We start from the raw sequence: 14919 nt of genomic DNA, 5'->3' as shown, positions 1-14919 counted from the left end.
TCCATGTGCAGACCGGTCACGGGTGGTGTCCCTCAGGGGTCCATGTTGGGCCCGGCTCTGTTCAACATCTTTGTCGGTGACACGGACAGTGGGATAGAGTGTACCCTCAGCAAGTTCGCCGATGACACCAAGCTGTGTGGTGCCATCAACACGCTGGAAGGGAGGGATGCCATCAAGAGGGACCTTGACAGGCTGGAGAGGTGGGCCCGTGCCAACCTCATGAAGCTCAACCAGGCCAAGTGTAAGGTCCTGCACCTGGGTCATGGCAATCCCAGGCACGAATACAGGCTGGGCGGGGAATGGATTGAGAGCAGCCCTAGGAGAAGGACTTGGGAGTGCTGGTGGAAGAGAAGCTCAACATGAGCCGACAATGTGTGCTCACTGCCCAAAAAGCCAACCACATCCTGGGCTGCATCAAGAGGAGCGTGGCCAGCAGGTCGAGGGAGTTCATTCTCCCCCTCTACTCTGCCCTGGTGAGACCCCAGCTGGAGCACTGTGTCCAATTCTGTAGCCCCCAACATAAGAAGGACATGGACCAGTTGGAGAAGGTCCAGAGGAGGGCCATGAAGATGATAAGAGGGCTGGAGCACCTTTCCTATGAGGACAGGCTGAGAGAGTTGGAGCTGTTCAGCCTGGAGAAGAGGAGGCTCTGGGGAGGCCTTATAGTGGTCTTCCAGTACCTCAAGGGGGCCTACAGGAAAGATGGGGAGAGCCTGTTCAGTAGGGCCTGCTGTGATAGGATGAGGGGCAATGGTTTTAAAATAGAGGGAGGTAGATTTAGACTGGATATTAGGAAAAAATTTTTACAATGAGGGTGGTGTAACACTGTAACAGGTTGCCCAGAGAGGTGGTGGATGTCCCATCCCTGGAAACGTTCAAGGCCAGGCTGGATGAGGCTCTGAGCAACCTGATCTAGTCGGGGATGTCCCTGGTCCTTGCAGGGGGGTTGGACTAGATGACCTTTGAAGGTCCCTTCCAACTCTAACCATTCTAAGATTCTAATATCTTCCTTTCTGAGGTTATCAGAATTCCATGTTTTTTTTTTTTTTTTTTCACAATTACATAGTCTGTATGACTGAATTTCAAGTGTTCAAGCATTATGACCTCAGTGGTCTGAAAAAAAGTTATCTTCCCTCATGTATCTAAATAACTTGTCTGTGAGTGAAAATTTGGGGTTAATAGTGGCATCAGCATATAGAAGTGATTTTTCAAGTGGACTGCTTTCAGGTTCCCCCTAGTGTCCTGGTATGAATGCTGTATAGAATCATAGAGTCCTTTGTGTTGGAAGGGACCTTTTAAGGCCATTTAGTTCAATCTCCCTGCAAGGAGCAGGGACATCTCAAACCAGATCAGGTTGCTCAGAGCCCCGTCCAACCTGGCCTTGAATGTTTCCAGGGATGGGGCTTCCACCACCTCTCTGGGCAACCTGTTCCAGTGTTCCACCACCCTCAGTGTAAACAATTTTTTCCTGATGTCTGGTCTGGATCTGCTTCCTTCTATTTTAAAACCATTACCCGTCATCCTATCACAACAGGCCCTGCTAAAGAGTCTCTCCCTGTCTTTCCTGTAGGCCCCCTTTGGGTACTGGAAGACCACTAGAAGGTCTTGCCAGAGGCTCCTCTTCTCGAGGCTGAACAGCCCTAACTCTCTCAGCCTGTCCTCACAGGAGAGGTGCTCCAGCCCTCTGATCATCTTTGTTGCTCCACTGGACTCACTCCAACAGGTCCACATTCTTCTTATGCATACAGCTCTGGTGAGCCCCCAGCATTACTCCAAGTAGGATCTTGCCAGAGTGGAATAGAGCAGAAGAATCGCCTCCCTTGACCTACTGGCCATGCTGCTTTTGATGCAGCCCAGGATGCGGTTGGCTTTCTGGGCAGTGAGCACACATTGCCGGCTCATGTTGAGCTTCTCGTCCACCATCACTCCCAAGTCCTTCTCCTCAGGGCTTCTTTTGATCCATTCTCTGCCCAGCCTGTATTTGCACTTGGAATTGCCCCAAACCGTGTGCAGGACCTTGCACTTTTGGCCTGGTTGAACTTTATTAGTTTTGCACGGGCCCACCTCTCCAGTAATTCTAAACTGAGCTACCTTTCAGTCTTCCTTTAATGCAAGAGCTTTCTTTTGGCAGGCTTGTTCGGTCCCAGTGAGAAATATGTGCCTTACCCTTTCTTTAAGCCCCTGTCAAAGCACAGAGACCTCAGACAACATAGATGTCTTTTTAGCAGACAGTTGACCTGATTGTAAATATCTTAAAATACCCATTTGTTTGTCGCATTATGCTTGAATGATTTTGCTTTACATACTTTTTTTAAAAGTAATCTTTCTGCTAGTGTTAATTTTGGAAATCAATGAAAACTGATTCAAATTTTAAAGACCTCTTTTGGAAACCTCAGTTTTTGGGGAAATCTGTAAAAGTTTGTTAAAATCAGATACAAAATTATTGCTTCTATTTAAATTAATTACATCTCAGTCAGAAGCTCTGAAATTGATGTCAAGATCACGAAAAGCTGTGATGTTGTACTGCCCCAAATATGAAATTTTATTCAAATTTCAATAAAAAGGTACCATTTTCTACCAGAGTCGAGTGCCTTACCATCATTCAGATATGATCTCATTTGATTAAGGTTAGCGTGCAGTATAAGCCAGTTTGGTTCTGTTTATTCTGTATATAGGAGATTTCTACGGCATGCTGTTTGGTGTCAGCCTAGTTTACAGGCAGTTGATTTTTTTTTTTTTCTGTAGTCAGTCCTGTGAAGAAATGGGAGAATAATAGCAAATAATTTGGTGGGTAGGTTAATTTCTTTGTGTGTTCTGTGACTTAAGTGAAGTAACACTGGAAAAAAGGGACGGATATGCTTATAATATGTGTATGATCTATGCAAATGAGAACTTTATCATTAGAAACATGGGGAATTGCCTAGAGAACAACTATGTTCAAATTTTTCCTATTTGAATATTTCTTTACATTTTGCTTTTGGCTATTGAGTCTCTCTTCAAGTTCAGGAAGAGAATGCAGGAGGAGAGTTTGTATCTAGGAGCATGATTTGATATATTAAAGCCAGCTTTAGAGTTCCTAGGGCTGGTCAAAATTCCCATGTTTGCATCTCAAGGAGCATGGATCTGGTGTAAATTTATTCTGAAAGTTCAAATTTGCCTTACGAGAAAATAAAATAATGGCAGTAGAATATTTATGGGTAGACTTTATGCAAGGCTAGATAATTGTCTGTCTGTAAGAAGCCAATGTGAAAGCCAAAAAGCCTACTGAAATTCCTTGTTGTGCCATACTCAAATTTAACTTAAAATCAGTCTTTCCTTGAACTTGTATATGTGCTACTGGATGGCAGCGTACAGAATAAGCTGCGTGGAACTGTGGTCGAACTGTGGCTGTATTAGGAAGACAGGTAAGTTCTGTGGCTTATTCCAAAATGATTAGTAATGTCTCTGTATTGTTTGAGTAATCTTTTCAGACAGCACCCTTTTTAGCAGTTCTTGGTTGGTTAGAACTCCCATGCAAACTCACAGGTTAATACTCTCTAAAGTAGAGAATTCTAAGTGTTTGTTAAACAAATGAAGAGCATATAATTTGCCTGCCCTGTGTTGGATGCATTTGACTTTTTTGACTAAATAGCGCCTCAAGTCATAAGTTCATAGTAAGAGTCCTACAGCATTAGTTTTTTATCTTTATAAGGAAAATGTGTGCATCTTTCTTAGCAGTACTATGTTGTAGATTGTCTTTTATGTGGTTATTTGCAAAAGGAAAAATTGTAATAAAGTATTAAAAGGTACTAAAAAAAAAATCTTTCAGTAGTTGTTCTTAGACAAAGGATGCAGTAGCGACAAAAGTAGTAGATTTTCTTTTTCTTTTTTGGCTAATTTTTAGATCTGTCTGTGATTCCCCTTACATTTTGTCAATTGAACTTTCTTATAAAATGTGTACTATGTATGATGTCATGCACTAATTGATTGTGTTGGAATCAGCACTTTACTTTTAAGTTGACTTATCCCAGAACCTCATCAGACACAGCAAAAACATTGCATTTCTTAGTGCATCAGAAAATCAGCTGCTTTTTTTTCTCTAAACAGAAACAAAATAAGCTCAACTGTATAGCCTTAAATGATGTTAGACAAGGCAATAAGAAATAGAAGTGGATCAGCTTTTAAATGTCGCTTCAATGATCCTTCCGAAGGATCTTAGGCTGGCTCCTAGAAGTTTAAAGTTCTGACAGTTTTTTTGTCTAGCAACATCTTTCCTTATAAATATTATTTCAGACTTTTAAGATAGTCTGTGCTTTAGAATTGCAGGAGGAAAATGGAAGAAGTTTTGGCAAGAAAGTAAAAGTCTTAAGATATGGCTTCATGCTTAGACTGAGCTGGACTAATTCCTTCCTGGACTTGGAAGGGGAGGTGTAATTCCCTCTTTGTCCTATCTCCTTTCTCATAAGCTGATTCAACTTGTGAAGCTGGCAGAAAACAAAAACCTCAAACAACCAACGAATCAACCCAAAATTTGTCAGTTAGTTTTCTGAAATGAATGTTAACTGAGTTACATGTTTACTCTGTGATCAGGAAAGCATCAGATCTAATGTAAGGCAAGGATGTTGTAATGTCCCGTCAAAATATTGTGAGAAGAAGGGAAAGTGGCATGACGGATATCTCTCCCCAAGCTGTTAATTTTACCCAAGCTGAGATGTGAAGCTACAGCACTGAAGCATGGCTCCAAGTTGGAGCCAAGTTGGTCTCCGTTAGAGCTGCCCACTGGTCCTGCCCTTCCTACTCCGGGCTCAACAGCCTCACTCGCCCTGTGCCCTGCCTGCGCCCCGCCGGTAATGGATGGCATCAGAGCTGAAGAGGCAAAATACTGTCGGTGTAATTGTATTGCTGGATTGGTTCCCTGATCGGATATGTTGTTGGTTCAGATGATTGCACAAAAATGGCAATTGCAGCTTTCTGTTACTGTCTGCCTTATTAATAAAATACATGTGGATTGCTAGAACTTCTTTTTTTTTTGTAGCCATGACTTTATCATGATGGAGGCATGCTAATACACAGGTAGCTAGTTGACATCATGTAACAGTGCTAATAGTCTGACTAGTATTCATGACAAATGTAGATTTCAGATATCTTGAAGTTATTCAGTATAACTTGGGAGATGTGATTTCTGGTATGTGTTTTGTGTTAAAGTAATCCGCAGACAACAATATTGAATCCTCTGAGTGACACCACTTAAACATTGATGAAATTCTGCCCTCGTTCAAATTGCAGTGGTCATGAACACGCCCAGAGTTTTACTTCCCTTCTGCCTTGTTTTTAAGAAGAAATGTTGTGGGCCAGCAGAGTGCTGGTACCTCCTCCTGTCTCACTCCTGCTACTGATGTTGGAAACGTTGTCTTACCTTCCTGCTACAGTGTGCTGAGCTTTGATTTGTAGGTAGCAATTTTTGTTCACTGTAACAGTAAACGTGTTGTCAGTAAATTATTACACAGATACTTGATTTGACTGGTATGCAATTATATTAATAGAGAAATTGAGAGACAGGGAAAGCTGAAAGTAAAGAGTTAAGCCTTGAATTCTTGTGGATTGGTGAGATGATCGTTCACTCTTCTATGAGGAGAAAGACGTGGGTGAATAATCATTCAAAAATGAAAGCATTCATTGAAAGAGAAATTTTTTTATTTCTTTGCTGTTGATGTTTGGTGTTCTTGTTAAGGAACTGTTCTGTGTGGGTGTAGCTTGGGTTGATTGTATTTGCAGAGTCTGACCTAACTGTATAATTGGGTAATTTGATCTTTTTAAATTTTTTAATTTTTTTTTTTTTCTCTCTCTTCTTCCTCTCTCTCCTCCCCCACTCTTTTTTCTCATGAACATCTGCTGTCAGGGGAAGGCTTTCGTGTGCCTGTGCTTCAAATAATGTTAGTACAAAACAGATAAAATTATCTGCCCCATATTATGCTGCTTCATATCCGGACTCGTCAACTGTTCACTTCTGTGCATTGATTATTCTAGGAGATGAATGTTTAATATTTGTACAAGTGATTGTAGAGCATTTAAACATACAGCCTTGGTTAGGTGGCCTTAACAGTGTTGAAACAGCCCTGGTTTATAGTTCTTGTGAACTTGCACAGTGATCTAAGTCTCCTTTAGGATAAAGAAAAATTAGAATATCTCAAAAATGCTACCAAAATGCCTGGAGATGAATTTATGTAAAAGCAAGCGATAACGGATATGTTGTAGTTGTAAAATGAGCAGCTTTGAATTTAGAAAGCATCCTCATTCTTTTGCCAAAAAATAATAATAATGAAAAAAAAACAAACAAAAAAACAACCCCCAGCAAATCAAATCATCCCAAACCTCCCTAGCCTAGCTCAGTGCCATTTGCATGGTGACCACATGCTCGTACATGTTGAAGTGAAATTCTCGGTAGTGTTCTGTTTGAACATGGTGAATTTTTTCCATCTGTCTTTACTAAAGGATGTTTTTGAGTCCAGAAACAAGTACTCTAAAACTGTACATACGTCTTTTTGTTTTTCTGCTTCATCAATATATCCAAATCAGGACTGCAAGGTGATTAATGAAGTAGTCTTTATAATAGAGTACATAGTAATCTCGCTGTTGATGCTGATTCGGATTGCAAATCTCAGTGATATCCTCTCTAGAGAATAAGTGTGCAGCTCTCAGAATGATGTGTAATTGTGTAATGTCAGGAGGGCTCGAGCTGAGCGATCTGCCTCACGCTGGCTCTCGGCATTCTGGTGGCTTATGACAGCTGTCCCTCAATGCGCTGAGAAACCCAAGAATCTGCTACTGGGGCAATACACTAGAGAATATCTGTGCAGAGTAAATCTTATCTTTTTTTTTTTTTTTTTTAAACTCCCTACCCCCCCCCCCCCCCCCCCCGGCCTTGTTTTCTTTTTTTTTGGAAACACTCAATTCCGTGTGTACGTGCTGATACAAACTAAAGCAAGCTGAAGCATGCTGTGCAGATAAACCGCTTGGGAACTAGCTGTTATGTGGAAATTGTATTCTGAAACATACTTCTAGACAGTCAAACTCTTAGTTTTTATGGATAGTTTTAATTCGTTGAATGCTGAGCCACTGCCTACGAAGGTTTCTGTGTTCCCTTGCTAAGGGAATAACTTCTCTTTAGAGGAATAGTTTACATTTAATTTATGTGTAGTAGAAAACTCATAGGAAGCTGTTCTTTGTAATGAGCTAGTAGGTTTCCATTTAATAAGAAGCTGAGCAAAACCATCTGTAGTCGTATGGTATTTGACATAACTAACGTTAGACAGTTTGTGTCACACAGCTTGCTCCTGTGTAATTTTAATCCCCTAGCACCTTGCCTCCCCTCCTGACTCCCCTGTGACCTTGACTACCCCCCCATCCAAAATAAAGTCTTGTATAAAAGTATTGTGTTATTGTCTCATGGGTAGGTATTTCTTACTTTCTTTTCTAAAGAGAGGTGCTTTGAGTTTGATAGATGCCATCATTTCAGATGCATGAAGAAGGGCGACAGTGAACTGGGTTGGTTTTTTTTGGGCTGCAATGTTAGAAAAGATTGTTGTGTTCATTTTGTATAATTTGTTCATATAAGGAAGGAGTTGAGTTTGGATTATGGATGCAACTCTAACATTCTACCTGCCTAGCACCCGAAACAGGATTTTAAAGTATCGATAGAAACCTCATACCAATTTACAGGGCTAGACGTGTCTGTACGCCAGTATGGCCTCTTTGCAAGCCAACAAGCACTCAGTTTCCTTTTGTTCCTGTCTGCTGGGTCTGGTAACACTGGGCATGGGCTCATGTGGTAAATCCTGCTGAGAGCACAGTCCTGCGCACCACAGCTACTTTAAATAAAAATGTGCTCATGTCCTGCCATCTCAGAATGGGAGATTAAGCACAGCTCTGCCTGCCAGAGACTCTGCAGACCCCGCAGTAAGGCAGTTACTGCCACTTCATGATAGACTGCAATCATAACTACTCTCTCATTTTAAGAGTAAAATTTGGAGGATAGGAAAGAGGAGCTTGTGGCTGTAGTAGTATATGCAGCTTCTGGTGTGTTAATGCTAGTGTTGCTGTGAGGTGTGATGGGGGATATTTTAGGATTGGTCCAGAAACTAGTCATAACAAGTGACATGAAAATTTCTCTTCTAATCCATTGTAAATGTTCCTACATTCCACCTCATGATTAACAGAGGTTTTGGAATTAGTCCCATTTGGTTGATTTTGAGGGAATTTTTAATGGAAGATTGTACTGCTTACAGGGACATCATGGACAATATATTGCTTGTGAAAAGATTAAAAGTTTTGCAAAGAGTTAAGAGCTCAGATGAAATATTTTTTTTTTTCTGTCTAGAGGACAGATACATTTTTTTGGACCTGTTTCCAAAAAAGTGCTTTTATAGCTAGAGATAAGTTCAAATAAGTGGAACTTGAAGGAGTATAAAAGTAAAAATTAAGAAGGAAAAAGTATGTTTTGTGATAGCTACCTATGTTTCTTTTTATTAAAAAAAAAAAAAAAAGCCCTCATACACCTCAAAGATTCTTTTGCAGCACAAAGTGTACAGTGCCTATTGCGCTGCAGCACAAATAGTTTTGCTCTGAGTTCTCACAGTGTTATCACTAAACATATTCACGGATGTGATAATTTTGAATATATTTGCCTACAGTTTGTTTTAGAATACTTCTGTAGTTAAGCTTGTTGAGACAGTTGCAATTTGAAGTTGCTGTGTTGTTCTCCATCAAATGCAAAGGTTTTTCCCTGGTATTTGTTCTGAGGTAAGAGCAGATGTTTATCCACAAAGTATTTTGGTATGAGACTTAAAACACAAAAACTTCCATCTGTTTGAAAAAAATCTTGTTTGTATTTGAGTGATGGATTTTTCAGCTTGACTGTACATGCACATGTTCTTTGCTTTCCATTTTTTTAATTAATAAAATTTGAGTGTTTTTTTTTTGTTTTGTCACAAGACTAAGTGACTGTTAACTAGGCATTGGTTGACTACAGACTAGAAAGATATTTCAATAAATCGCTTCAGAGAGGTTTGTATGTTGTTGTTGTTTTTGTTTTTTTTTTTTTAAAGTTTCCAAACCAAGTAAGTATTCTTTCCAAAACTTACAAAAAAAAAAAAAGGTATGATTCCCAGCTATACCCTCCCCTCCCTAATCTATACAGCCTGTTCCCCCTTCACACAGAAAAAAACCTTGACCTAAACAAACCAACTTCAGTACTTCAAGAAACTGAAGAACTTGCATTATGGATTTATGCTAAGGAAGAGTGCATTAAAATACGGGAGAGCCACCAGAACAGTTCAGCATGGCTGTTTCAGTATTCATCTGAGTAGCTGAAAGAACTGTATGAATCTGCTCTGCATTAGGAAAAGAACAGGCTTGTTTTAGGATGCTTAAAGGACGCTCAGTTGAGAAGAGATCACTAAGAGTTAAGGTATCTGATATTTTTGTTTAACTTTATTCTTCCTGTATGAATAATATAGTTTATGGTCATTTATGTATAGCAACAGAGAGGCCTTCAATAGCTTGGAAGTGAAAAGATTCACACACATGTTAGAGTGAACATCTATTTACAGAGTGGAAACAAACTACTTTTAAACTCTCTTGTCAGCACTATCTGAGAATACTTTTATTAGTCTATGGTTAGAGAATTTTCTGAACTGAGAACGGCAGTGAGGGGAACTGAATCTAGTCTTCTGATTTTTGAACTGCTAGCTGATAAATAACTTCACAGTTGCACAGTGTGTTTTTTGGTAGTATTTGCCCCAAGTTTGTGAACAGTACATTATTTGTTTTGTACAAGTTGTTTGTTGGTTGGGGTGGCACCAGTCCAGCTTCATTACTAGAGTTTTCGTCATCCAAGAAGTAGGAATGAAAGAAGAGAAAAAAGAAAAAGGAAGGCAGTGTCATGTCATGAAGGGTAAGTTATGGATAATGCCTTTAATAGCTAGTTTTCTACATGTTACATGATGGGACAGGGAGATTAAGGTATGTCGGTGATGTGGAGTGAAATGAAGCTCTGAACTTGATTTGCTGGTGTTGGAGGCTGGATTTTTCAAAGGTTGGCTTAAGCAAGGAGAAAGTATAGCTACTCATATCATACCTGAAACAGAGAGACATCTTACTCTGGAAGGAGACATGAAATTAATTACAACTAACAGCATGGCTTTTTTTTTACTGCTTCAACAGAAAAAAAAAATAAACAAGGATTTTTTTAGTAAGCCCTGGTTTATCTTGCTGAATGAGAATATATGGCTTATGTCGAAAAAGCTTGCTTTGGAATGAGTATTTAGTGAAAGGTTGATAATACAGCTGTAAACACACTTAGCAGATGTTTGACTTCTGGGTTGTTCTGTTCTGGGACCTGAGGTACAAATGTGCTTTCATTTTGTAGTGCTAATGAAGTCTTGGATCAGAGCAAAAATACAACCTTGGAGCTGTTCTTAGTGGCTGTCAATGCAGAAAATGTTAAGTCTCGAACTCCGTTTCAGTTCCTTTTTTGGTATTCTTGGAGATGGAATTGAAGGCATGCTGTCTTGCCCATTCCGCTCTTGTGCGACCCTGCGGTAGCTGTAGTCAGTGGCCTGGGAGATGAGAGACTGGCGAGGTAGCGATTGGCTGCGGGGCTGGGGAGCGATTTCCCGGAGTACATCTGTGTCAAGCAGAGCGAGCTAAAGCAGTCATGTATGCGCAGCCTCTGATCTCTTGGGAGGTTCATTACAGGGTCTTGTACAAGGGCATTCTCCGATTCGGCACATCGGCATGGAAGCAGCTCGTCCAGGGAAGAAAATGCAACCTGTATGTAAATAGCAGCTGAATAACTTACTAATAGTTTGATTGTGCTTTGATGCAAGGGATACTTAGCAGCTACCTTAGACTTGTTAGTTGTGGAAGAAATTTTTGAAAGATCTGATGATAGAAATAATACTTGAAGTAGAGACTTCTGTACTGGGGAAGATACTTTTCTCTGTAGTTGAAATTGCTTAATCATAGTAACTGGCTTAATTCAGAATGAAAATGTGCTTTTATAATCACAAGAGTATACCATCAGGTTTTGAGAGCGGCTGTGTGTGTTTTGTGTGAGGTGTGGTTTTGTGTTTTTTTTTTTTTTTTTTTGGTTGTTTTTTTTTTTTCCCTTTTGCATCATTTTAAGTCATCTTTTCTTAAATTGAAGGTTATCATCTGTGGCTTTGAGGAATTCTGTGCAAATATAGCAGAGAAGTTTCTGGTAAAGAATCTTGAAATAGCCTATTGATTGTTTCTTTTGACCAAAAAAACCCCAGTTAACTTAATAAGCTGTGTAACTGGGGTGACATGTTCACAGAGATTGTGTTTTCTTCAGACTTTTGTGACATAGCTACAAAACTCCCATTTGTAGGTATTTCTACAGTGAGGCAGTGAACTCCAGTATTAATGTTAAAAGCTATTGCTTAGCTCTTGTCTGGGTAGCCTTTATCACTGCCGCTGAACTGCAATGCAGCGTGCAACAGGGATTACTACTTTAGAGTTCCCTGGAAACTGAAATCTATAGGATGGAGTTTTCCTACACTGTAAAGCTTTAAAGACTCCTGAATTGTTTTACATTAATTTTATAAGACAACCACTAAATTTTCTGTTTCTTTGTGTGAGCATAAGAAGTAAAAGTCTAATTTAGACTTATTAAAATGCATCTGCTTGCAGTGGTCTTGTTTGTCAGGATCTCTGTAGTACAGTGATGGATTTTCGCTTTTCATTGTGGCACTGCCTCTGGACACAGAACTCTTATCAGGCATGCGTATGCCTAGAAAACTAGGCAAAGATCTGAGGTGACTAGTTATAAAGATTCTACTGCTACTACTTTTTCTAACTGTAATTTTAGAAATTGAAGTGAGTGGAGCTATGAATTTTTTGAATGAAGTTTAGTGCTGTGAGGCGTGATAAAATGCAACTTTGTAAAATGACTACTATAATGTTAGATATGCAACTTGATCTCTTGGATTGGTGACATTATTTGCTAAGTTTATGCATGGTGGTAAATTTTCTGACTTGCTGAACACTCAGGTTGAATTCAAATGGACTTCTAAATTGAATAAAATGTTCTCTTACATTATATTCATGAAGCCATCCCCTTTTTTGTGTTCATTCTAACCCCGCTTTTTTCTTTTTTTTTTTTTTTTTTTTTCTTTTGACAAATGGCTGTGGTGTGTTATAGTTGACAGCCACTCACTACTATGAACAGTCTCTTGTCAGTGTTTATGCTTCCTTAATTCCCGATTTAATTTTGTGTTCTGATTAACATAAGCACTTTGTTTACTGTCCAAAGACTGTGATTTGTCTGGGATGTGGCTTGTCTTGCAGATTGTGGTGCTCAGCGTGAGAGTGGCCAGAGTAATGCCTGCTAGAACCTCTGAAATAAAACTATTTATAAACATTAAATGTTCAGTTATGCAGGAAGAAAAACATTTACATGTTTAGAACTGTTTTTTTCCATAAGTGTGATGGCTTTGTGGTTGTTCCCCCCCCCCCCTCCCCCGCCATGTGGTGTGTTTTGTTGGTTGTGGAGTATTTTTTATTGTTGCGTTTTTTTAAAGGATCATACATACATTTCTTTCTTTACCGTTCTCCACATACAGTTTTGTAAAAGTAAAATGCAACTTCTGGAGAGTCTTATTGAAGTCTGTTAATGTCTATTGGACATACTTAAAGCAAACTGAAGGTTTGTACAAGTCCTGTGTTTTTTGTAAGTCTTCTGGAAGCAGATTGATCAGACGTATTTGGTAGGGTAAGCTGAGCAGTTAATTAGGGGATTAGTAGGCTAGAAAAACTTCTCTAAGTATTCCTGACCTCTTTTGTTACAGCTGTGGTCTTACTGAAATCTGAGCATAAACCTTCCTGCGAGGCTCTGAGTATTGCTTTGATCAGGAGGGGTCTGCGTTTACATGTGAGGATAGTTCTGTAAAATAGTAATTTTATAACCACAGATAAAATAAACAAGCAAAGAGCAGAAGACGTGACACCAAAACACTTGAGTTGTACTGGAGTCTTTCCTGTAGTGCTAGAGCAGTACCCACTGCTATGATAGTACCCCCTCAAAAAAAAAATCTGGAAAGCAGCTGTTCTGTGCAAATGAGACCATAGCAAATACAAGCAAGGGGGAACCCATCAATAGAGGACACTTCCTATTTTAAAACTGGCAACTGTTCTGTTTGTGAATTATTATTAATTTTACTATCATCTGTGTATATTTAGAGGGCAAGCCCAGCTAAAAATTGTGTGCTGACAAAATGAGACAGGGCCCGTTTATATTTGGTGCACTATTCCCTTGGCTGTTAAGTGATGTGCTGGATTTAGATAGTCTTTCATCACTTGGGCAACTTCTGAAGATACAGTATTGCTGCACAGACCAATACTGTGCCCAAAGGACTTATCTCAAATACATTTATAGGATTGATTGTGCAATTCAGCTAAAAACTGTTTAATAGGCTGAATAATACCTTCACTTACTGCTATGTAGAAAGAACTTTTGATTTTTCATATGCTGGCTGTCCTTCAAGGAGGCAGCAACCGGAGATGCCTGCCCTCCTGCCCACCATAGGCTCATCTTACCTCTGGTTTAAAAGCAGAATCAATCTGACAGAGGAGTAAAACAATATATTTAGAACTTACCAAGTGCTGCTGTTAGTCATTCCTGCAGGTGAACCATGTCAAAAAGCCTTTCCTAATTTACTAACTCTTGGCCTAAGACTACTTGATGCTCCGTGTGGGAAGTGGTGAGAGGAGAGTGCCATAGTGTGGACCTAGTGCTGATGGTTGCCAGAGGTAGTGTGGTTGTCATTGAACTCTGCATACAGTAGTCACGGTACCTGTGTTCTGTAAATCAGAGATCTCTTATTTCCCGACTCCATGGTGTATTTTGTGTGCTTATAGCAGAAATGCAGGCTTCTGAAACAAATCACTTATGAAATGCTGCTATGAAAACGAATGGTGAGTTACCTTACTGGTTCTTAGTTACTCTGAACAACATATTTCAGTAGCTGTGTGACAAAACTAATGAGTTTGTGTGTGTTTATCTATAAAAAAGGTTAATTTTAAAATACTTTATATACATACATACCCACACACATCTATCTGGAAGACAGTTACAAAATCAGGTTTTTTAGTTATCTTTGAGATATGTGGTCAAAATGAAGGTTTTTATTTATTTTTCCAGGTAAACTTTTTTATTTTTCAAGCAGAGGAATATTGGTAATTTTTTTGCTATTTATTTTTATTTTTTTTGTTGCTGGAGTCTTAATGGCTATCTGTCTTCTGAATGCATATCTAACAAAGTGAGGGCAGACGTTACAACAAAAGCACTACTTTGATAATGCTTCCAAAGTCTTGGTCAGGCCACCATTTTGAATTGTTTGCACTGGTTTGTAGGTTTAGTGGGAAGTTGCTGTAGGCTTCTACTGTTGTACCCTCTTGGAGACAGCTTGTTGGGTTGGATGGATGGTTTGATCCAGCTTAACTGCCCCTATGTACTGATGATGAAAGAATGAAGCGGAAAGTATGAAGTGCAAAATGCACTGTGCAAAATGTCTCGTGCTGTTGCTCTTGGTATGTAAATCTACAGTGGCATACAATATAGCTTTACCAGTTGGGCCTGTAAGCAGTGTGTGCTCGTGTTTTGAGAGGAGTGGTTTGTTGGTGCCTCATTCCAGTCTAAGAGCTAAATCCTGTCTACTAGATCTGGTGTCTCTGTAAAGGCAGAGATGTATCCATGGGTTCTTGTGGGAAGCAGAGGAGAAGTATTTGCCTTCAGCTCAAGCTGAAGAAGATGGAATATAATTACAGTCATAGATTTTGTCCTTTCCTGTGCCCTACCTGTTCATGTCCCACAAACACTTGTGCTATCTCTTTGGCAGTGTGCTCATCTGAAGTCCGTCA

At 39.6% G+C, this 14919-nt stretch overlaps 1 protein-coding gene across 5 annotated transcripts in view; it reads left to right on the top strand.

Annotated features, from left to right (window-relative positions):
- SLC4A7 (solute carrier family 4 member 7) overlaps positions 1-14919 on the top strand; it is a 99094-nt gene that overhangs the window by 17192 nt on the left and 66983 nt on the right. For 2 of the 5 annotated variants that reach the window (XM_086742726.1, XM_086742730.1), the window contains exon 1: positions 10730-10809. The exons of the other annotated variants lie outside the window; for them this stretch is intronic. In XM_086742726.1, the coding sequence (XP_086598852.1) occupies positions 10774-10809 (36 nt within the window). In that variant the 5' untranslated portion in view covers positions 10730-10773. Of the gene's footprint in view, positions 1-10729; positions 10810-14919 lie in introns of those variants that run through there. 5 annotated transcript variants of the gene reach the window in all.

The sequence above is a fragment of the Chlamydotis macqueenii genome, chromosome 2 (assembly GCF_036417535.1).
Source record: "Chlamydotis macqueenii isolate bChlMac1 chromosome 2, bChlMac1.mat, whole genome shotgun sequence".
Taxonomy (NCBI): Eukaryota; Metazoa; Chordata; class Aves; order Otidiformes; family Otididae; genus Chlamydotis; species Chlamydotis macqueenii.
Note: the sequence above shows the minus strand (reverse complement) of the source record. Positions and strands in the feature narration are given on the sequence as shown.